Here is a 25,098-nt window from a genome sequence, read left to right on the forward strand (position 1 = left end):
GGAATTCCCCCAAAAGGTATTTCTTATAAAACCATTTTTTTTCCCTCAAAATGTTTTTTGTAAACAGTAGTAGAAAAAAAGTCTTACCATAAAAATCCTGGATTCCCCCCTACCCCAGCCCCAAATCAAGACAGCTTGATTTCCTGTCTGTCCGAATTCTTTCCCTCGTTTTTGATATGTGGAGTGTTGGACAGTAATATATATCTCTGCCTTATAAAGGTGCTGATGCTTATTTTTATGAACCATTATAGAACTGCAATGTAGTACTAATTTCAAACTTCAGGTGAAAACTGAGCTGTCTTTAAAGTTGAGCAATTTTTATTGAGAATTTACAAATAAAGACAAAATATGGAAGTGCAGATCACTATTTTTATTTACATATTTTAACAAGTGTGTTAGAATAGCTGGTTATTGTTTTTGAATTCTTTGCGTTTTCATTTGTTCTAAAAAAAGCCCTGGAATTTTCCAACATGCTTAAAAGAGTTAGTTTTCTTAAAAATCCTCTGCCACCCACAGTAATAAACTGAAGTAACAAACCAGAACACTATTACATAAACATGTGCAAATGTTTAATACTCAGTCAAACAGTTTATATAGTATTTTGCCAGTTCTAAACAATTAGCATCTAAAAACAAATTCCGAGTTTGCTTGGCTTTTTAAATCCCTCCACTTCTCAATGGGTGTGTCTACACATTGCCATACAGTGACACTGCTATGCCACAATGGTTTAGTACTTCCGTTTGGAAGAACAAAAGTAGAGTGAAGTACGGGCAGTTACTGTGCCTTGCGCATGGCACATAGTTATATTTTGCCACTACGTCGCTATAGCAGTGCACTATACCCAGGGAGTGCACCACTATGGCAATGTAGCTGGCAATCACATGCATCTACTGCTACATCACAGTAAGGCGACGTGTAGATGCACCCAATAGGTAGCAACCTATTGTATTTTTTTGGCGTAGCATACATGCAAATGCCTGAAAAAGTCTTTCTGGTTTTATCTAGACTGATGTAGAAATTAATTCTTAGACTAACACTCAGCAATACTCTATTCTAAAATGTGTTGCTTAAACATAAACATGTTTCAGTTTTTATAATTCAGTTTTTAAAATGTGCCCTATATAGAATTTGCATAACTATAGAGCTACTGGATACCTTTTATAAATAGGGTTCAGAAGAGTAACAGCACCTCAAAAATAGTTTATGTATTTGTACTTCCTATATGGACTGGTACAATTATATTTGCCCATTTATGAATAACAGGAATAAATAACACAAGCGATCCAATTATTGAAACCAGAAGAAAAGTCCATAAAAACATTCGATCAAGCACCTGAGCTATAAATTTCCAGTCTTCAACCACCTAAAAAACAAAAAACAAAAAATGATCAATATGGAATACTACAGAACACTTGAAAAATACAACATCAAATACAGTGTTCATTCAGACAATCCACAGTGTCTATTTTCAATTATGCCAACTTCATAAACAACCAATCTCACTTTTGTATTGTTACACTGTGAGCTAGAGCGGGAAAGCAATCCCCCTTTGTGAAGAGGTCAGAACATATGTTAATTATAGCCCATAAGCCAGAGTTACAAAATCAGAACCTGACCCTGAAAAATGCTGGTCACCCAGAACTTCCTGGGAACTGAAGATACTGAAGTTTGTGGGTGTCCTTAAATTGAACATCCATCTGCATCAGTCAGCTACAACAACAGAGTTTCTTCTCAATAAGATTAGAATATAAGTGGAATGGGCTTTGTGGTTTAGGACAGGAGTTGTGTATTTACGGAATTTGTGTATGTACAAAATTGTGTTCTTCAGGGTCTTTTTAGCAAGAATCAAATTCATCCAAAATCTGAGCAGCAGTTTTGCCTACATGTGATAGAATTTATCTAAAAAGTACCATCGTTATTCTGTAGTTATATCAACTAAAAAGGTAAAGTTCAATATGGTTAACCTATAAGGTTTTTGTAAAATTATAGTCAATAGTTCACAGTCCGAGAAGTTATCAAAATCTTTAAACCATGGGGAAGAAACATAAGGGCTTTTTGTCATGTCATTGTGCAAATGTCTTCTACCACATACAGCCTTAAATGAGAAAACCTTTCGAACCCAGTCCCACTTTAAAGGCAAGACCAAAAATAAGAACATCACTTGCTACCAACTGTTTGCAGGATTGGTCCTCTAAAGTTTTGGACTCCTTGTTGCTTGCTTTTGTTCCCCTCAATTCTCTCTCATTAAAAATAATTACAAGAGTTCTAGTTTCTATGCTTAGGTTCTGATCTTACAATAAACTTTGCATGGCTGAAGGGTGGTGTGTCTGTGTGAATCTCAATGCAGAATCAAGACCCTGGATTGCATTTTTATTTCTTTTTGGTGTTTTCCTCATACAACTGTATTTAACATATTTAAATTATAAACAATAGGATAATGCAACATTATGGCAGAGAATGCAACTGATAAAGCAGAAAAGCAATTGTAGCACTTCCAGCTCATATTCAAGCATGCAGTAATTTGAATGCCTAGTTCCTAAATGCACATTCAGATACCACTACACACATTTTCCTTAAAAACACCCTAATAATTCATTGCAAAAAGCTTATCAGTTCAACACCACATTGGAGAAACTAAACAAGCCTTCTCATTTATTCCCATGAAAACCAAATCAGTGGAGTTGTGCAGTGAGAATGAAAGAAGAATCAGTGTCATAACACTCAAAGGACAGTACTGACTACAACTATATTGTAGCCATAACACACACAAAGAAACTATACATTTAATAGCATACTGTACACAAGAAATATTCTGTATCTATCTAATATATCTATATATTTTATAGATATATAGATAGAGAGATCTATATCTATATCTATATCTAGGGTCTACATATAGATATGCACTTCAGTTATATATATAGATAGATATCTATCTATAGATATAGATAGATATCTATATCTAGGGTCTACATATAGATATGCACTTCATTTTATATATATATATCTCTAGATAAATGAAGTGCATATCTATATGTAGACCCTAGATATAGATATCTATCTATATATAGCTATATATAGAATATATTCATTTGCATATTTATAGATATAGATATATTTAGCTATATCTATATAAATGAAGTGCATATCTATATGTATGTTTAGTTATAACTTGAGAATGGCTGGTCCTATCTACGCTCAACCTTCCAAAAATCACTGAATACCACCCGAGGAAAATTATAGGCAAGTTATTTTTCACTTGAGCCTTTTGGGGGCTTCTATTGACTAGGATTACTTCGCTTCTCAGATAACAAACTGATACCACTCCATTTTGGATACACTGAATTCAGTTCAATTGTCATTATTATATTGATGCTTGCCTTTTTTTTCACTACACGTTAAATATTAAATGTTAAATATGTTGTACTATGTTCTTGAAAAATAAACAATATTTTTGACCTAAATATGCTGTACTTAGTTCTTTGAAAATAAACAAACACTGCAACTACAAAAATAACAACCCAAGCAAAGAACAGGTACTTCAGTTAGTACTATATAAAGCATGAGGCTAAAGAGATGCTATTTTAGGGATGTGCTAGTTATGCACATGTAGACTGCTACTCCCATGAGAATGAACATCAGGAGAGAGACTTGGGAAAGCAGCAGATAAGCAGACCCAGGGGAATAGGCAACAGCCACACAGACTAGTTTCCCATGTAGGTCAGGTCAGTTCTGGAAGATGTGTTATGGGAGTTCTGTGCCTTGCCAGCAGCAACTGTATGATCGCGTCAAAAGCTATTATGCACCGAGTCACACAGCAAAGTTGTTATTTTGTGTTATATATTTTCAAACACATCCACAGTGGCCTGAAATAGTGCGTTTAGGCTGTATAAGTTCCAACAAATTTTGGACAAGGAAAAAATACATGAACGATGCTCTTAACTGATGTCACCTTTATAACAACACACTGGACCAGGCTGCCTAGAAAAGTTGTGGAATCTCCATCCTTGGAAGTTTTCAAGAGTAGATTAAACAGCTACTTGGCTGGGATGGTTTAGTTAGGGACAATCTTGCCTTGAGTAGAAGTCTGGACTACATGACCTGTGAGTACCCTTCCAATTGTACTTTCCTGTGATCCTATAACTTACCATCCATTTAAAAAAAGGCAACTTTGGGGTGAGGACTTATGGACTGAAAACACCTTTTAAAATGCTGATGATTTAAAACACACTCCTCTGATATAAGATATACAACAGTTACCACTTACATTTAATCAAACTACAACTTGGGGCAGTACTTAGAAGTCTATTATACATCAAGAATGGTTTTGATTTTAATTTTACAGCTGCTACATTTTTCGAAGTAGTACTATTTCTGATTTTGAAATCTTTTTTTTAAGTTATATTTTTAAGAAGAATTGGTATTACACCATTACACCACTTTTTTATTATAAAAAGCAATGAATTTTAAGCTTAAAAAGGATCAGAATTATGAGCATTTACTTCCCTGTAATAATGGAAAAATAGAACAACTCCTAAATACACTCCTGGCAAAAATAAAAAGTAAAAAAAAAGATTTACAATGTAGACTAATGTAATTGGCTAAATAACTCTAGAGGACTTTATAAATAATTAAAAGAATATATTTTTAGAAAGACCCAACAGGCGTGACTGAACAAGAGACCCATAGAGATTGTACAAGAAGCCTTGATAAACGCATACACTTTGCCATACTTTGAGGGGGGTGGGGGGTGGTTGTTTGTTTTTTTTACAAGGTCATAGCACTGCTTCCATTAAAAGCATGACAGACAGAAATGCTAACTCATGTCAAGCTACCTCTGGTCATCAGCATTCTTAAAATATAGTAAGGGATGGGTACTCTATGCCATCATTTAGATTCACATTCTAATTTCTAATCTTACCAAATGAGTGCAACGTGACTAATACACATACCTCACGAACTTCATTCTCCTTCATGACATGTCTTGTAATGTATCGGATGGAATCTAGAGCTGCTTCCAAGGTATTCCTGGATGATTCTGATCCACTGATATTGCTACTTTCTTCTTTCTGAGCAAAATACCTATCTACATGACTTCTCATGCAAAGTAGTTTTGGAAGTTTATGAAGAAATATCTTGCGGACCCATGGTGCCATAGCATTGTGTGTAGAGGAGGAACGATGATGAATGTTAATAGCAAAGACAGTTATCACAATGGACAGTGTCACAAAAATCATAGTAAACACCAAATATTCTCCAATAAGTGGTATAACTTTAGAAGATGATGGAATAATCTCTTCTATGACAAGAAGGAAGACAGTCAAAGATACTAGTACCGAAGTACAGAGAGAGATTTTTTCACCTTCATTTGAAGGAAGATAGAAGACAAGGATAGTTAAAAATGAAAGTCCTATACAGGGAATAATGAGAAACAATGTGTAGAAAAGAGGCAAACGTCTGATTATAAATGAATAAGTAATAAATGGATACCAGCAGCATCCATCGGTTCTGTTCCCTTTGCTTCCTGTTGCAGTTACTATTTCCCATTCTCCATTATCAAAAAAATCTCTCTTGTCAACATCATAATCTTCTAGAATTATATCAACCTGTGAGCCATCATAAGTCCAGGAACCAAATTTCATAGAGCAGTTTTGGAGGTCAAATGGAAAGAAGGTAACATCAATAGTACAGGAACTTTTGTAGTTTGCTGGTGGAGTCCAAGCAATGGTGCCATCATATTTTACTACTGTTTTTGTAGAAGTTCCTTCAAAACGGCCATCTGCACTAAAAAAACAAACAAACAAACAAACGTTACTATTGCATTCATTTTGGACAAGTGATTATAATGATGTCCTTCCAAAGTGTCATTTCAGATACTTATGAGATTTTTATCTTCTGAGAATAAATTTTGTGCATTTGTTTACAGCTCAGTAATTGTTTTGTTTTTTTAAGCAAAAACCGTTTAGTTGCTTGGGGAAAAGGGTATTATAAACAATTTATCATTTTTAAAAAATATGATACTTTTTTAAATAGTTTTAGTGCTTCATTAAAAAAGCACTCGACATCTGATTTTTTTCCTGGACGTAGTTCCTAGTCAAAAGATGTCCTCAGTGGTAGTCTAGCAAAAATCTATTTTAATGTAGCCAAATAATACAGATATTTAAAAAATCCACATGGCACCAAACATTATTCTATAAATACAATAATAGACTTATTATCAAATATTATACCGTTAAACTACAGGGACTGTACATATATATTAAAGTTAAGTAGAAACTTTCATTTGACGTTCATTCTACCTAGGTTCTATTATTTCTATGCATGAAACTTACTTTATGTCAGTGTGAAAGTCCAATCCAGAAGAATGTGTATGGATGGCTACAGACTATTATGTATACTCGGGACTCAAAAATCCAGGGGGAATTCTGAAAGATCCTTTGCATTATTACTGTCCTTGAACAGAACTACATCCAATATCTGACTAACAAATAGTGCTGCATGAAGGAATTTGTGTAGCTATTTTTTTCTTTTTAAATATCTAAAAAATGGATATAAGAACAAAATAAAGGTTGCAAAACTAGTCAAAAGTCTGGAAATGCCAAATTTAAGGTTGCCCGTACATTCATAAACTCAGCCTCCTTACTTGTACTGTGTTATGACAGTCATATGATTACAAACTATTCTGTAGAACCTAAATCTTATTTTATGAGCAGGTTGGGTAAAGAATGAGAGGGGTAGTTTATTTTATAAAAATAGATTACAATCTTACTTGTCATACAACACAATGTCTGGGATCCAAATGGAATCTGATGGGACACGAATAGATGTTATTCCAGCATAGTCTTCAGGATTCCACCTTAATTTTACATCTATCCATTCCTGTAAGTACATGATAAATGTTAAAAAAAAACATGTCTGTAAAGAAAACTTAACATAGGCAATGTGGGCATGAAAGCAACAAAAGCAGAAACAAGTTAATAAAGATCAGACTTCTTGTTTCCACGATTTTAATTACTACATTGATCCAAGAAGTGCCTGGTTCAGTTTTCAGTTCTTCAGTTTTAAAGACATTTTGTTTGACAACACTTCTACATGGTGTTCAAATATTTAAAGCCTCTTCATTTAAAAAAAACATTCACCTATGGAAACAGTTATAAATAGTAATGGATAAACTTTAAAGATTTGGTTTGAATGAATGTCCAAAAGTTTGGGCACTTCCATAAAGGTGGTCTAAAATCTATACTCAGAAAACAAATCCCATTGTTTCATGAGACTGCTATTACTTCCTGGTTCCATCAGTACTGGAAAGACCACCACTACGAGTATCTTAGCATTTTGGTAATATTTCTGAATTTAAAAAAATATAGAAATGCAGGAAACAAATTGAATCTCCAAAAAGATCATCATTTGGACAGACCTTTAAATGAAATAATGTGCCTAACCCACAACAGAACTGACCATCAAACCTAAGTACTTGAAGAAGTGACAGTCTGGGAGGGCAAGAGGGCAAAGATTGAGGCAGTCTGCTGCTTCAAGATGGGAAGGAGCTGTGTCTACTTCTGCCTTCATTTGACCATTTAATAGTTAAGCCAAAAAGAAATACCCAGCTGTACCTGGCAGATATATTAGGGGAAATGGAAAAATGGAGGGAGTTCCACACATACAAAGTTAGCCAGCTATGTGCTTATATGGGTAGCAGCCCTTGAGGTTCTTTGAAGTAAATGTGATATAAAAGGACTGCAGGTCAAAATTTAAAAATGAATGTATAACAGTTTAAGGGGAACTTGGTGATAAATAAATGCAATGCTAATAATCATTTCCAAGTTTAGCTCTGGGTGGCGACTGTTATAACTTGCAGACATGTTCTGTTTACAAGTTAATACAGTTGTTTTTTTTTTTTTTACAGCCAGTCCATTTCCCTAGAACTCCAGGTAGTTTATAGATTCTGAAATCATAGACTATGTTAATCTCAAAAGGCTCATCATACTATCTTGGCAGGATAACTTTACAATACTTTCACAAACAGTTATAGAGCATCTTGCTTTAAATAGGTTTTGACCATAAAATCCCTAACTAGTGCTTCTTTACAGAAAAGTTAAAATATGTCTTCCATATTGAACTTATAAAATAAACTTGCCTAAAATGTTTGAATCTCTTATTACAGTTTTGTTTTTGTAAAGAGAGGTGGTTTTAGAAAGGTGTATTATTTTGAAACAGTGTTACAGCTATTCTTTTTTTTTTTTAAATCAGGTACACAAGACAAAATTTAAGCTTATGCAGTTTTTAGATAAAGTTCCTGTAACACACACACTTTAATTAATTAATGTATTTATTTATTACAATTTCACATTTTAGTCCAGCACAGCAGAATATTCCATATTTTGCACATACCTGTTTCAACCAGACATTTGTCGTCATCAACTGATTTTTCTCATCCTATAAAAATAAAGCAAGTTTTTATGCAAAAAAAAGTTTTACACTGCATTTCACAATAACTGACTTTGTTCAAATGAGGACCATAACCTATAACATAAGCTTTAAATTAACTCAGGACCTTGAAAGTCATATTGGTCTGATTTTCTATTTTAGGTACAGTACTCTTAACATAAGTGATTCTTCCTTCCCCTACATAAAGTGTGTGTGTGTGTGTGTGTGTGTGTGTGTGTGTGTGTGTGAAATTATATTGTATGCATGCATGCATGCCTATGAGCCATAATGTTTCCTATTAATGTCTTCTAAAAACAAAAACAAAAACTGAGAAGCTCCTTTAAAACCATGTTAATAAAGAGCCCAGAAAAGCCTTTCCATAATTCTTACTCTTCTTAAAAACACTGAACTCATTTTTCAAAGGTTCTCAATTTGAAAATAATATTTTGAAGTTAGTAAATCTAAAGTTGCTATCTTTAATATTATATATTATGCCAGGAAGTCATCTTCGTTTCTATGGAACTAACATACTCAAGGAAATTCTATTTGCTATTCTTTCCTGCAATAGATGGTCTTTATTTTTACAGTAATAGACTAACAATAAAACAGATTACCATGTTTATAAAAAATATTGCTCTTGCTTGCTTGAAATTTGAACGAACAGAAAACATAACTCTTCAAATACTAAAGCTTCACTAAAGTTTGATGTGAATCTTGTTAGGCTGAAAGGCTACTTTTTCTCATCAGTCTTCTGCTTTGAACATCCTCCTGTTCTTCCTTCATCTTCACTTAGAGACACTCTCTTTCTGTGGTTTGCATTCTCATCCGGTTCTTAGATTATTGTATTTAAAATCCCAGATATATACAATTACACTACTATTTTTTTTCATAAGCACTTCTCTATTCTGAAAACTTTCCTTGTAGTTTGTTTTAAAGGAATTTAACATACATACCACATCCACTAACTGGGAGATTGCAAGACCAAACTTTATTTTTATTGTGTCATTCAAGCGTTCCACTGGGCGAACCCATCTCTGATAGTCTTGAAACAAGTGCTTAAATAAGTGATCTTCACTTTTTGCAATAAAGGAAGGTTCTGATATACCTGCACAAAAAAAAGAGAATAGTTAACATTGAGTGAAATTAAATAAAACAATTTGTTTTCCTAAGAACTACCAGCATGTGACATTTAATTATGTAAGCAGTTATGTTCGAACAGAAATCAAATTTATCTAATCCCCTTCTCTTTGCAAGAGTGCTAGAGGTTATCTAGTGTTAGTTTTTATAAAATTCACTGTTTCTATTATTTATTATTCTCTAACAGGCAAACAAATTCTACAGGCTTGTCTACCTGAGGTTTTAATCTGAAATTAAGACAAGTTACTATTTGTTAAAGAAGACTTGTGTCCACATGATGCAGTTCCTTACTATACAGTAAATGAGGAAGCATGGTGCTGTTTGTCATTCCATCTGAAACTGCACTAATTTCATGTTACACTAAGTTACTGCATCCTCATGGACATGTGATCACATCTGTGCTGTACATGGTTCTGGAAGTTCTCCTGCATTGCGCTGTGCCCACAGAACAGCCACTCTGTTAACCTGCGTGTCCTCTACTGCTGTAGGATCATGCTGACTGGGGCAAAATGATAGTGTTCAAATGCCAGTGAGCAACCATTTCTCCACTTGCACTTGTATGCTTATGGAATCATTTCATCCTAGCCCTACACCATGCCTTCTGATGCAGCCAACATAACAGTGCTGAACTCCTAGACCTCCTCACATTTTAGGTGGATGACGGTGGAGTCTGGACAGCAAAACACATATGTTTTTTAGGCTACTGATAAAGGAGTGCCTGAGCAGAGTCACAACCAGGACTTTAGGCAGTGCCACCTTAAAATAAAAAGTAGATGAAAATGCCTTACAAGAAAACAAAGGTCAGAAATGAGACCTCCAACAGAGTCTGCTTTTTGAGCCACCTGAGCATATTACAGAGACACAAACAGGATTTTGTCATGGAACACAAACACACCCATATGTCCTCTCCAATACTGCCAATACACACAAAGGAAAGTGGAATCCAGGACCAAAGAGCACTCCATGGACAAAGTTATGCTCAAAAACCAGGACCTCTGACATACAAGGCACTACCTGAAACATATCCCCTTCCCCCCAAGATAGACTGGACACCCAGCACCAAATACATGTTACCAACATTTCTTTTGGCCTTGAAAACACTTTCATAGTACAGCTCAGGGGCAGGTCAGGGAGGGCAGGGGTAAAGCAGAAGAAGCAGGGGCATGGACACCCCCACCTTTCAGTTAACCATGCCACAGGAGTCAGGAATTTTTTTTAAGTCCCCAAAACAAGTACGGATTCCCCACTTCCCCTCAGTGCTCAGAAGTATGTCCCCTCCCCTCCCCTGCTGCTGTCTCCAGCACCCCTGGGGGTGGGAGTTGGGAGCCCAAGAGCCACTCTAACCAGACTGCGCACAGCCAAGCTCAGCCACAGACAACAGGGGCAGGTCCCCTTCCCCATGTGATTCCCTGCCAGCTTGGGAACAGGCATGGGGAAAGGGAACCCATCCACTGCTATCTCTAGCAGAGCTTGGATCCATGGGCAGCCTGGCTGAAGCAAGGCAGAAATGACTCTGAAAGTCTGCCTCCTCCTTCCCCCCCCCCCCCCAAATGAGGGCAGAAGCAGCAGGAGGAGGGGAAGGGAGGGCAGCAGGAGGGTAGGGAAGATGCAGCTGAGCACAGAGAGGAAGGGAGGGGAGAAGGAAGATTTTTAAGCCCCTTAAACAGGTAAAAGTCCCCAGATGCTGCTCCTGCAGCATGGTCTGTCCACCCTGGTGTGTAATAGAAAGGAGTGGGAGTGGGGTTACAGCCACCCCCGCAGCACTGGTCAGTGCTCTCACACTCCCCTTCATAAAATCCTGGATCCACCCATGGTGTAGCTGGTCACCTGAGAATAACTGTAAGTCTCATACCCTTGCCAGTGTTTCAAAAGCAGTGATGTTCCGTGCTATAATGTGTCAGATATTTTACTTCCTGAAGTTCATGCCACCATCTCAGGCAGAGGTGGCCTAGTAGATTATCCAAATTTTACTTCCCTCCTTTTATGACCTCAAAATGGTGACTTGACTTTACCACAATCAGTGAAAGTACAAGCCATTTTGCAAAGGGCAGCCAGCTATGCAGAGATTACCGCTCTCGTTTCTAGCTTGTCCTCCCCTCTCCAAACCCTGACTGTTCCACATTTTAACAGAAAACTGACACAAACTTGATAGCAGACCATTCAATTGTTTTAAGCACTCCTGTTCTATTAAAAAAATATGTATTTCATTTTGACCAACCATATATATTTTTAGAGTGTATGGTTTGCTTCTCAGTACAAAAATACATTGCAACCATAGATAAATTCAGTTTAGGAAATGCATGGTGTGCAAGAGCAGCATCAAATCACCAACATTAGAAAAAACCCAGTGAGCCAAACAATCATTGCAAAACTGCATTTGTCATAGGAAACTTCTGGCACATCTGCAGGGGATTTAAAATGGAATTTTAGGTAAAGGAAACTTACTAAGGTGACAAGAAAAAATGAATAAAAGCACCAAGCAAGCCAGAAACCCTCAGGCACAGGTGATGAGAAGGAACTGAGATGTCAGGGCAGTTCTCCCCTATGACCTTTAAACACAGGGCACATGTACCATGACCACAGGCTCTGCTGCAGAAGCTCTGACTACTGCTCTGCATACACATGCAACTGCCTAGCATGGAATTAACTCTGATCAACTGAAGAACTAAGTGTGTGTACAGAAAATCTGTTCTTAAACTACTTAGTCATACTGATGGGTTCTAAACTGACTGAAACCATTGACAAGAGAGACCTAAGCAGTAGTAATGAGCTCAAAGCATAAAAAATGTCCGAATAAAATGTTAGTATTATTCTCTATTCCTTTCTTGATACAGATTTAAAATAGTATATTATATAAATGTAAGGCTTGCCCATACCAGAAGTTCAGTGCTATCAATCTACAAAGGATAGCAGAAAAAGTAAAGCGCCAGACAAGGGAACAAAAAGGATTACAGACTGGGAAAGACTTCCATGTAGGAACAGATTAAAACTATTTAAATTTATAGAGGAAATATATGTATTGAGCATGACAGAAGTAGATAAAATAGTGAATGGTACACAGAAGGTCACTCATAATAGAAAGGAACAATTAAAAGTAGCGTTACACATATGTACTTATATAAATACAATTCTCACACAGTGCTCATTGCCACAAGGTCTTAAGTGAAAAGGTTGAGTGGGGTTCTGAGCAATGATTAAAGCCTTTATGAACAATATAACACTAACTAGATTCATTTTTTTCAAGGCTATTGTGCATGCTTTGGGATGCAAGACAACCCTCACTACACAGAATTATGCAGAAGCTTTTCCCATCATGTTATTGCAAAAATTATCCATTATGGATTTCTTCTCAAGTACAATGTCTGAACAAAATGCAACCTAAGAAATTATTTTTCCATGCTGCTAACTGGCCAAAGCTAATGTCAGCTCTCTCATGAAGTTGTGGTATGGTACCAGCAAAATCCACAAACCACTTACAAACAGAAACCCAGGAAGGACATACATATTGACAGTGTATTTCAAATGAATTAATTGAGTGGGCTTGTTTAATGCACTACTAAAACACATGCAAAAATCCATTAAGAATCGTTCCCAAAGCACTGTTGTGAATGTAGCCATATAGGTGGGTCTGACAAGGGTAAGGCTCTGTAATAAGGCTGTGATTCTCAACCAGCACCCTGGTTTGAGATCCTTTGAAGAGTGATGCAAGGAGATAAGCAGATAAGCACATGTTCAGGCTTTCCCCTGCTTGGCTGTTGCCCCACCAGAACTGCCTGGTCCCTCTGCAAAGTAAGCACTGAAATAAGTTACCATATTTACTTGAATACAAGACAAGGCTTTTTCCCCAAATCGGCATGGGAAAACAAGCCCCTCATCTTATAATCACATACAAGAAAATCTCATTAAATATACTGTCCGTCATTAAACTGCTGTTGGCATGTGCTCAGCAATGGAAATCAACCTTTAAGTTGATTAAATGCAGCCAACACTAAGCATGACTATAAAACACATGGCCCATACTGGGCAAACATGCTGATAGGAACCTTATATATATATATATTTTTAATTTTATTAAAAACCACACTTATGACTCTACACTTACCTGTCTGGGAGGAAGGATACTTGCCTGGTGGTAGAGCCAGACAGACTTGATGATTGAGCTCTGCTCAGTTGAAATTTTGGAACTTGACCATTGGTCTTTGCCCAACTAAATTTGGAACTGATTTGGTCTTGAAGAAAAGTATGTCCTTTTGGATAGGAGCAAAAGAGACAGGGGGGCATCTGAACCCTAAGGTCTCTGGGTCTGGGCCTTGCACAAGAATACCTGCCTCAATTTGGAGGGGATCCAAAGCCCCAGACCAACGGGTCTGGGAGGAAGGATACTTGCCCAGTGTTAGAGCCATGCAGACTTGATAACCGAGCCTTGTTCAGTTGAATTTTGGAACCTAACTATTGGGCTTTGCCTAGTTGAATTTGGAACTGATTTGGCCTTGAAAAAAAGATGTTTTTAAAAAAGAAAGTTTTTATTGCATACAAGTGCCAAAGTGCTGCTCAAAAGTGTGTTTGTGTATTACCTATGTTAAAATTTGCAGCAGTTTAGAAAAAAGGTACATGCATAAATTCTGGATGAACTTATTGTGGATACTATATGCAAGTGGCTATAGCCATTTTTTAATTAACAAAGTTATTGTTTACAAAGTTGCTCCTCATTCCCATGTGATCACGAAGTGCAGGGTCTGACAGTAAGGAGAGGGGGAAAGGGCTGCCAAGGGAAAAAGCTTGTGGGGAATCAGAGAGCAAAGAGGTTACCTGCCCCCCTCTTCTGCCCCCCCTCCAATGTATTTTCCCTGCTATAGCACTGGGAGGGAGATAAATTCAAGGCAAACTGCCAATAATTAGATTCTATATCTGGAGAATGATAACTAATTTACAGGTTTTCCATATACAGAATCTAGTTACTGGGGGGTCATCTTATAACCAGGTTCATCTTCTATTTGAGTAAAGAAGGTAGTTTGTTGTGGAGGGACAGAGGGAAGCCCCATAGTGAGGGAGAACGTGGGGCTCGGGCAGGGGCAGGTGGGACATGGGACAGAGCCATGGGCGGCTCGCTTGGGGCTGTGGGGGGAGGGGGGCTCCCACTGCTGCGTACACCCTCAGGGGAGGCATGGGGGCATGTGCCTGCCCCGCCTCGAGATTTGTGCACAAGACGAAGGCAGGCTGCCTGCTGCAGGCTCAGGGCTGCGCCAGCCTCTTCCTGGCAGAAGGCTGGTCCAGGGCTGCGCTTGAGGCAGGCAGTAGCAGTGCTGGGAGGGGGGCTACAAGGTGGCTACAGCCACCCAAAATTTGCTGTAGCTGCCCCATAACCCCCCCTCCCAGTGCCATTGCCACCCACCCTGAGCACAACCCTGGCCCAGCTGCCCCATTGGGAAGAGGCCAGCACAGCCCCTGGCCCTGAGCCCACAGCAGGCAGCCCACCCTCACCCCGCACACAAATCCAGAGGGCACATGCCCCACCATACTTCCCCCGGGGGTACGCGCAACAGCAGGATCTGCCCTCCTCCCCACCCCCAGTGCCCCCAGACGTACCACCCATGGCTCTGTCCCGCACCTTGCCTCACCCCAGCTGGGCAGCACCTGCCCCTACCCCACTCCCTCCCTAACCATGGGGGCCTTGATCCGTCCTCCATGTCCCTTCCCCCCTCCCCCAGACTTACTAGCAAGACGCTGCTCTCCAAGCTGCCAGGCTGTATATCGGCTATCAGATCAGTGTCAGCCGATATGGCTGGTTAATAATCAGCCATCAGTATCGGCTAAAAAAAAAAAAAATCTTTATTGGTCCACCCCTAGGTAATCACATTCACTTTTTAAATAATAAATATTTTCTGGAAAAATGTTTGGAAAATAGTGTTACACATGGGTCTCTTAAAAACTGAAACTGAAAGGCAAGAAAAGCATACTTCTTTAATAACTTGTGTATACACTTGCATTTAATGAGACACCATCTAGGACAGCATCTTAACATCTACTGAAAAAAAAAAAGAACAGGCCTTTTAAGAGATTCAAATAAAAGGCTAGAAGCTGTTTTTGTTTAAAAGCTGCTCCTAGGCATTGATTACTTCTGTGTCATTATGGGATAAAATTTCTCATCACCTGTATATGCTTTAGCAACTAGCTTAAACTTAGCATTCTACTCTATCAACCTCCCAAGACGCTTATTACAAGTAATTGACCTTAAGCTGTATTAAATTAAAGTTTTGTCAATAGTTCCCTCTAGAAGTCAATGCAAGACAGTGTCTAGTTAAAGGAAATATGAGCATCATTAAAATCAAGTAAATGCTAATGCTGCTAACTTTTTAGATGTAATGATACAAGAGATCAGATTGGAATACTTTCTAAGTGCTTTAGTTTGGGCAGTACTCCTCTGCATTTTGTTAGCCTCAGAATAGAGCCACTTCCACCAACAATAAAATTGTGTTAAACCAGATCTTTCTCTTCACCTCCAGACTGGGGACTAATCTTCATACTTTAATGCTGGACAAAGCAGTGATGGAGCAGCTTCCATTACTTGTTTCCTGTTTATAGCTTGCAATTTTTACCTGACCCTCTTCTATTTGCTCCATCTTGGCAAAGTGAGCACAATGGAAAGGCTAGAGGGCAAGTTATTAGAAAGCAAAACAGATATTTATTTTTATATTGTTAGAACTCTAGGGTTCTGCCAGGTTCCCTTTTGTGATTATTCTTGTTCAACACGTGAACATAGCCCACAGGGGAGACAGTAAAGAATTTAGGGTAGAAGTGCCATCAGTATACTGATGACACTTCTACAGGACATGTTTTCCACATCTGATGTAGAAAACAACATAGTTTTCTTATGTTCCCAATGCTCTGACAAAAAAGAGAACGGGACTGAGCTTCAGCTTAACTAAGGTATAAAATGGAGGTAATACTGAAGAGCAAGCAGAAGCAACTTGGCAAGCTAACAGGAACTGCTGGGTCCTGCAACTGTGGGTGGGGGATGGCCAATCTTGCCAGAGGTTTGCAACCTGCCCTGGTATCAAACCCTACCATGAATTAGTGGCTTTCACTGATAAATGTAGTGCATCATGAACTATCTCCTGCTGGATGTGGACCTTGCCCTAATCATCTGCATCATGTCCCTTCCAGTTGTACTGAACCCCGGAACCCCAGAAACTGGCACAGGAAGCAAAAGAGGAAGGCTCCCAATTTTTGTATAGAGGATACTGGGGGGTTAGAATCACAGACCAATGGGCTAAGATGAGGAAACTCACAGGTGAATAAACATTAGGGTACATACATGCAGGATATACATAACAGGTAATAAACAGTGACTCAGTGGTGAAACCATTCAGAAGCAGATAGCAAGGTAACAGCAAACACTAACAACGTACCATATACGCTGAAGAAACCTTACCCACCCACCCCCAACTCAAGAAGGAACTCCAAACCAGTCTCTGGCCCCGCAGAACACTTAGTAACAGTCTACTTTGGCTCCATGCTTGAGCACCGCTGTGGATGCTTCTAGTCTCTGCCACATCTCTCTCCAGCAGCCACCTCTCACTGCCACTCTCCAACTACCAAGTCATTTCACATGCAGTCCAAGCTCTCCTTCGCTTCCTCTCTTCCCCAGCAACCTTCTGGGAACTGTAGTTTGTGCTCTGACATTACAATCCATTACAGGCTAGATTAAGGCAATGTACGTTATTTGAAGATTACTCAGAAACCTCAGCTAGAAGAATGCACCAACCTTCCTATTTAGAAAAGAATATGAATATTAAAAACTGCAGCTTCTAAACTACACCACTGTTCTGCTTCAAGGTATATTTCAAATATTTAGTTTATTTAATACAAATCCAAATATATTTGCAATCTGAATACATGAAAACTACACCATTTTTCTTATGTACCCTCACATAAGAAATGTACTAACTAATTTGATAATTAGTTAAGAATCTTTGTGTTAAGAAGTCTACAGATTCAACTTCTAGGGAACTGCAGGTCAGGAAAAGAGACACTAGTTGTTGATATTATTCCCCTGGAGTTTCACAGAACTGGGTTTCAGTCTACAGTAACAGATTAATTTTGCCAAATGATTACTTGACCTTGAATTAAGAATGAAGAGCTATTTACTAACAGCTAGCTGACAGGCTTGAATGTTTACTACAGCTGACTATTAGGATTTAACATTCCAATACTGCCAGATCAAATAGTAAACAGACACTTAAAGTCATACACTTTCCTTTCTCATTTTATTTAACCTTTTACAAACTGAAGTTGGTCCCAACATTTTGCAGCCCTAGCTCACTTCTGAACTGTAGAAGAGAGGATACTTGATTTAAAACAGGAAGATGCCTGGTGTTACATTAAGCTACTGTGACATGAATTATAATATACAGAATACTCTCTTTAAAAGCCCCTCTTGGCTTATCAAGATTCTAAGTTGTCTAATACTATACATCTTTTGTGCTTAGCTGTTTCAACATGCTCAGTGAAGTAAAAAACTGATGCATCACCTCTGTATTATCATATTATTATAACAGGCATCCATTATGCATAATCTCGATACATAGTTACCATATTTCCTCACATACATGACACCCTGGAATAAGAAATGCACCTTGTTTTTGAAAGGCAAAATGAAGAAAAAAAAGATTTTTCTGGAGTTACAGCTGCATAGGGCACAGAGAGTCTAATCTTCAGCTGATTCATCCTCCCTTTCCTGCTTTACTAAAAGCTGAAATCCTAACTGCTGCCAAAGACTGGTCCATGGGTGAATCTATAATTCTAAAAGAGCCAAAGAATCCACAAAGCTATGAAATAGAGGAGAGACTAAGACCAGCTGGCAGACAGTAAAATTGCCTGAAGAAAGGTTAGCTTGATTACTGAAACATCAAAACCATTAAAAAGGAGAGATAATTGTTAACACCTGCAGAGTGAAAAACTACTAGCCTTTCAGTCAACTGACTACAGCAGCTGCCTGGATAGTAATGCTGCATAATAGAGCAGAAATCAAATCGGGGTACTTCTATTGCAAGCAGGAAATCAGCTTCCCTGCTTAAGACCTGTACTCCCATTTTGGGAGCCTGACTTCTTGGGCAAAGAGATGTGTGTGTGCATGCATGCGATATGCGAGTAAATATGGTATTTCCCTTCCCTTCCCCTCCATACTTTATCATCGGGACAGCCAGTGAGAGCCAGGAGGTGACAGAACCAAGCATGTGATGGCCTTAAAAAGAAATGGCAGTAAATCTGTATATTATTAACCTGGATCCAATTTACTAGGGCCTTGTTACACAGTAATTTTGGGAGGCTCCTAGACCTCTTAACCCCTGGACTGTCTGCAGATTAACATCTTAAAGTGGTTTTAAGTGCTCATTATGTGGCTCAAAGTTTCACCACTCCAGGTCAGGATTCTCTCTGATTTGCACTACCCAGCCCCTGTTCCATTAAGTTGTGGTCACTCCCCACACACATGCTGCTCAAGCTGAAGTCCTCCAGTATCCCAGGATCTCTCACACCCACACCCACAGAGCAGGGATAGAAGCTTCTCCTGGGTTCAGCATCCCTCTAGTGGCAACTCCCAGCTATAGCTCCTAGTCCTGCCCTGCTCAGCAGGCTTCTAGTGGCAAGTCACAGTTGTGTAGGTGGGGGACACTCAGAAAAGGGTGTGACTAGACTATGGGTGTGACTGGTCCAAAACCAAAGCTAGCACTAACACTGATCAACAGCTGTGCAGCTCACATTGTAAGGTATAACAAGGCCCTTCCACGGTAATTTTGGTCAGCTCCTGGAGTTCTTAATCCCTGGATTGTCTGAACATCAACACTTAAAACTAGTTGTAAGCATTTGTTATGCGGTTCAAAGTTATACCACTCCAGGGCAGGATTCTCTCTGATCAGTGTTACCCAACTTGTTACAGTAAGTTGTAGCCACTCTAGGCTACACTTTAGTGTAAACATCCCACCCACCCCTTCCTCCCCCGCTGGCCCAGATGAGGCCCACTGCTCCCCAGTGCCCCTCATAACTGACATCACTTTTTTTTTTGTGATATAATGCACAAAACACGTTTTTTATCATGCTTTGCTCAGAGACCTCTGCAGTTTTGTTTTGAAGAGGAACTTATTTTGCTCCATCAGATTCAAATAAAATCCTGAATAAAAAATTATGACAAGCAATGCCTTTGAAATTCAACTGATAATGTGGGTCAATTAATTCTAAATATAAACATAAGATTTACTGCACTAACGGTTTTGTTCAATTAAAGCTACAACATCCTAAATTAATTTTGCAACATACTATCCCATTAATAAAATGCTTAATACAAAGTAAAGTGGATTAAAACTACATCCTTCCATTTTCAATTTCCAAAAGAAAATTCCATTCCACGGAAAATTTAACTACTGCCTTCAAATAATCCCTTTTCATCTTTTACAAAGACCTTTCTGTTTTCTTTTGCGAGTCATCATTGGTATCACTCAAGTACCCTTTAACTGTAAGCTACTTCATTTTTCTCTAAAAACAAAAGAGGTAAAAGAAGAATTTTTATGCGACTACAATAGCTCAGTGAAAGGAAAGGAAGACACTCAGAACTGTGAGCTGCAATGTTTAAAACGTATTCTAATAAACAAGAAACCACATTAAGCGTATTGTCCTGAACTACTGGCTCACTTCAGGTGTTGACAGACAGGCCTTTCCTGATACTCTTAAAACAGATTTTAAAAAAGAAATGTCCATGCCCTTTTCCATCTGGGATTTGTTTTTCCAACTACTGCAGAAAGATCTCTCCTGTCCCTCTCAACTATGAATAACTTTAGTGTATGCTTTTTCTGCTACTCAATTCTTTAAGTAGCGAAGCAAAACTGGCATACCTGACAACTGCACATTGCAGCACGAAAGGATTTGAACACCAAGGGTAAGACTGACCAGAATATTTAATTTCACTGTGTTAGGTACTAGCTGGCAAAGCTGCAGAACATACGTAGAGGCATAGGAGCTGTCTATAAAGTAAAGAAACACAGTGTTTTATGTTCAACTAACTTTTGGAATACTAGAAACTCTAGCTGAAAATTTCTGCAAACTATCTGAGAATAGCTTCTGAGCTTGGAAATCTTACTACTCTTGGGTGATGAACAGATTTGCAAACCTTGATAAAAACTGATCATATCACACAGTAACCTGCCATACTGCTTACAGAAAATCAAGTTGATTTGTACACAGATTACCTATTTTGTCTTCCATTAGTTTGTTCATAGAATAAAATCTGCTCAGAGCAGTAATCATGCTTGGAAGGTCCTTTGTAGATGCTACTGTGAATATATATTAAACGCATTTAATAAAATGCATTCCCCTGCAAGCCATAGCAGCACTTGATTGTGGGTTAGGATTAGCTTATTCTGTCCTTCCGTGGCGAGTAGAAGCAACGGCCACTCTCCATTGAACAGAGAAGGCAGGTGAAGAAACCAAATGCCCAGCGCTGGCTGGCTGGCTGAGTGAAGCAAAGCCTCTGAGTAAATTCTGCTTCTAATGAAGTCAGAGAGAGTTTTGCCACTGCCTTCAATAGAACCAGGATTTCATCTAGAGGTACACCAATACATTGGTCCTATATCAGATCGATACTGATATAGGGAAAATTGAAAGTATCGGAAATCATCTTTTTTTTTTTGCCTGATGCAACCGATAATGTGGCCGATACATGCCCCATGCATGCACACAGCTGCAACATGCACAGAGCCAAGAGCGCAGCCCACCAGCTTAGAGACCATCATCTGGCTGGTAAATCTGGTGTGGGTGAGGGGGTGGGGGGAAAGAAAGGGGCCGGGGGGGGGGGGGGAGGAAGGGGTGCAGATCGAGTCCCCTAGGGTGAGGGAAGGAGTGGGGCTGAAGCAGGCACTGCTCAGCTGGGGTGGGGCGGGCACAGGACAGAGTCGTGAGTGGCTTGTCCTGGGAGTGCAGGGGCAGCTCCTGCCCTGCACACACCCCAGGAGGGCATGGGGGGGCATGTGCCCCCAGATCTGCATGCGGGGCAGGCTGAGGCCGGGGCTGCACTGGGCTCTTTCCAGCAGAGGTTGGGCCAGGCTACACTGCGCTTGGGGCACACGGTGGCGGTGCTGGGAGGGGGAGTTGGGGGAGTACAGCAAATTTTGGGGTGGCTGCAGCTCCGCCCCATAGTCCCGCTCCCAAAGCAACTGCAGCCCACCCCGAGTGCAGTACAGTCCAGTCCAGCCCAGCCCCCTTCGGGAAGAGCCCAGCGCAGCCCCGGCCCCAGCCTGTCCTGTCCCACACAGATCTAGGGGCACATGCTTATGCCTCCTGGGGCGTGGGCAGAACAGGAGCTGCCTCCCCTCCCCCCCCTACATCACCTAGACAAGCTGTGGCTCTGTCCCATGCCCTGTTCTGTCCTGGCTGAGCAGTGCCTGCCCCAGCCTCACTCCCTCCCTCACCACAGGGGCATTGATCTGCCCCCTCCTCCACACCCCTTTGCCCACCCCAGACTTACCAGCCTAACACTGGTTGCCAAGCTGCCCAGCTACATATTGGAATCGGATTGGTATTGGATGATATAGCTCCTTAAAAATCAGCCATCAGCATCAGCCCAAAAAATTTCTATCGGTGCACCCGTAATTTCATCTTTTATCTTCAGGCCAGGATCAGAAGATAGGAATAATTTTCACTGACCATGGACCTAGCACTGAGGATGGAAAGGGTGACATGTAGAATGCTGGGGAGGACGGACTGAGGGTAGCAAACAAACAACTGATAAGGAAGCTGGAAGGATAAAATCCCTCAAATCTAAAGGTGGGGGGGAGGTAGGGAGTAGAATGTGTGAGCAGCAGAAGAGACAACAGAAAAGAAAATCTGGAGGGTTTTACAGTAAATAATATATATACATAACAGTGTTGCTTATTTGGCATGCAGAATGGAAGTAAATAAGTAAATACAAATTGACCACTGATGTAAATACTTATGGATATGTACAGCCCTCAGGTTCCTGTCAAGTTGCCAATTGATGCCCTTGCTGCCGCAGAGGTTGTGCACTAGTAGATAATTTGTCAACTGACAAATTATGCTCCTGCAGCTAAGTCTCAGATACATGGGCATGTATTGCTTTGAGGCTTGTAGATATCAAATACTCTGCCTTAGTACACAGAGCACAGTAGTGGAGTTCAGAAGACATGGCAGTATCTTTTTTCAGAAGCATTTTCCAGTATATCAGTAGTAGATTTGCTGTATTTTTCATATAGAGCTAAACAAGAGCTTCTGCGATTTCTCTAGAGCCCATTAGAAAATTCCATTTTCTTCCAACATTCTCAAAAGGAAACAAATAATTTTTAAAGGCAAAAAATGGTAAACATATAAGCACAAGAAGGTTGGATCTACAAATCTAATAGATGCAGCTCCATTTTAATTCCCTTCAGAATGCTATTATTCTTGTCCCATCTGCAGGTGAGGGTAACAACCTGGAGCATGAAAAAACTGCAGACATTGATTTACAGGCAATCAACTCATTTTGTTTTGTGACACCACCATTAAACTGCAATAACTGCTATGAAGTTTCCTTTTTCAAATGCTTGGAAAGTATCAACTACTCAACAGAGTTCAGATCCATCTGATCAGGTACTCACTGAAAACCTTTCAAAGTATATCCCTGTACAATTTTTAACATCATGCTATAAAAAGTGGTATGATGATACAGTTTACTCTTCCTATTTGTCACTCTTTTAGATAACTGATTAAATATCCTCTCTTACATTTTTATTAGTAAATTCAGTTTTACTTCATAACAAATGAAATTAAGGAAATACAGTTTTCCCCCCTGATTCATATTCAAATTCTCACCGAAAACAAAAGTGAGTATATCCAAAAGCATTGGACCATGTCATATTAAATATTCTAGTACAACTATTCTCCTTCTACTAGGATGAACAGTTGTTAAGACCCCGGTAGACAAAGCCGTGGCTGTGATGATCTAGTTGGGGCTGGTCCTGTTTTGAGCAGGGGCTTGGACTAGTACTTCAGGGGCAGCCCCGGCCCGGGGGCCTCCCGCTGCGGCGCTCGGAAAGGAGCGGAGCAGCCAACGGGGCCGGGATCTCGGCACAAGACCCTTCCGCCGCGAAGTCAGGTCTGCAGCGCCCGGCGGAGCCCGAGCCCGAAGCTGCTTCCCAGTGCCGCCCCCTCCCCCGCGGGCGCGGGCGCGGGCGCGGGCGGCGCTTACCCGCCGACGGGGCGCTGCGGCCGGGCTCCCCGAGCAGGGGCGCACACAGGCAGCTGAGCACGAGCAGGGGCCCGGGGCCACCGCGGCACGTCCGCGCTGCCCGCTCCGCCATGGCGCGGGACTGAGGCCGGGCCGGCAGCGTCCGCCCGCCCGCCCTGGAGCCCCGGCCGGCCCGGCCCACCCCCGCGAAGGGGGGGCGAGGGGGGCGGCTCGCGGCAGCCCCGCCCCGCCCCCGCCCCGCGCACCTGGGGGCGGGGCCACGGCCGGGCCTCAGCACCGCGGCCCTAAGGAGTCTGCGGGAGGCCGGGGGGAGCGGCACCCCCCACAGCCGGCTCCTCCCTCCGCGCCTGCAGGGACCTCCACCAACGTCGGTGACAAATGGCAGCGCCCAAACCGAGTCTAAATCTTCAAACATTTTTTTCCCCCAATCAAAAGTGAGGTTATTTTCAGGCTGTGAGGGAGGGATGGTGTAGGGTGGGCTAGGGAATATGCGGCAGTGTTTGGGGGTGGGATCTTTTCTTGGACCCGCTGTATAGTTAGGAGACATGTTGGACAAGCTTTGAAGGCCAGGTCCCCTGCCCTGAGGAAGGGCATCTGGCGCCCACAGCCGCGGGTAACCCCTCTCCCGACTGGCCGGGTGCGGGTGGTCCTGTAAGAGATGCCACCCGCAAGAAATCGCTGCCTCTTTATTTCAACCCGTTTTGCAGGAACTACAGAGTTCAGTTAACTTTTGGACTCTGAACAAAACATTTTATTTCAGATGGAAACTGTTGACATATCAAAAGAAACTTTTTATTTCAGTTATTTTAACCTTTCATTCAACAATACTTTAAATTAAAGCTGGTGCAAGCTTGTAAATGGCCTAAGATACTTCTCACACTACTCTGCATGGAAAGCTCAATAGAAAACATTTTTATCGGTCTTTTCCCCTGCATTAATAATGCAAAGAGTGATTAGAAGGTCAAACTGAGTAGGTTGTATTTTTCTCAATGTTGTCATTGATTTTTTTCCCCTCAAATCAATATAATAAACATGCAGTGCGAAAGAAATATGTCCAAACTGAAAATACTAGAACCTAACATATTCAAAATAATATGGAAATTGCTTTTAAGATATCACCTGAGAATACTTTCAAAAGGAGACTGGACCCTCACCTTGCTGGAGTTATTTGATCCCAGCAGTCTTTCCTGCCCAGAGCAGGGGGACTGGACCCAGTGATCTCACCAGGTCCCTTCCAGCCCTAAACTTCTGTGAATCTGTGAATTTAAATACAAGAGCAGAAGAAGACAAAGCAGCTTCTATTA

At 40.4% G+C, this 25,098-nt stretch overlaps 1 protein-coding gene across 1 annotated transcript; it reads right to left on the reverse strand.

Annotated features, from left to right (window-relative positions):
* Window positions 1-351: 351 nt before the first annotated feature.
* On the reverse strand, window positions 352-23,979 carry CHRNA5 (cholinergic receptor nicotinic alpha 5 subunit). The gene is made up of 6 exons (XM_006261353.4): window positions 23,795-23,979; window positions 9,381-9,532; window positions 8,392-8,436; window positions 6,770-6,879; window positions 4,953-5,784; window positions 352-1,363 (listed from the first exon to the last, which is right to left on the reverse strand). Exons 1-6 carry the CDS (start codon window positions 23,904-23,906, stop codon window positions 1,202-1,204), a joined length of 1,413 nt encoding a protein of 470 aa, XP_006261415.1. The 5' UTR covers window positions 23,907-23,979; the 3' UTR covers window positions 352-1,201.
* Window positions 23,980-25,098: the final 1,119 nt, after the last annotated feature.

The sequence above is a fragment of the Alligator mississippiensis genome, chromosome 11, assembly GCF_030867095.1.
Source record: "Alligator mississippiensis isolate rAllMis1 chromosome 11, rAllMis1, whole genome shotgun sequence".
Classification (NCBI taxonomy): domain Eukaryota; kingdom Metazoa; phylum Chordata; order Crocodylia; family Alligatoridae; genus Alligator; species Alligator mississippiensis.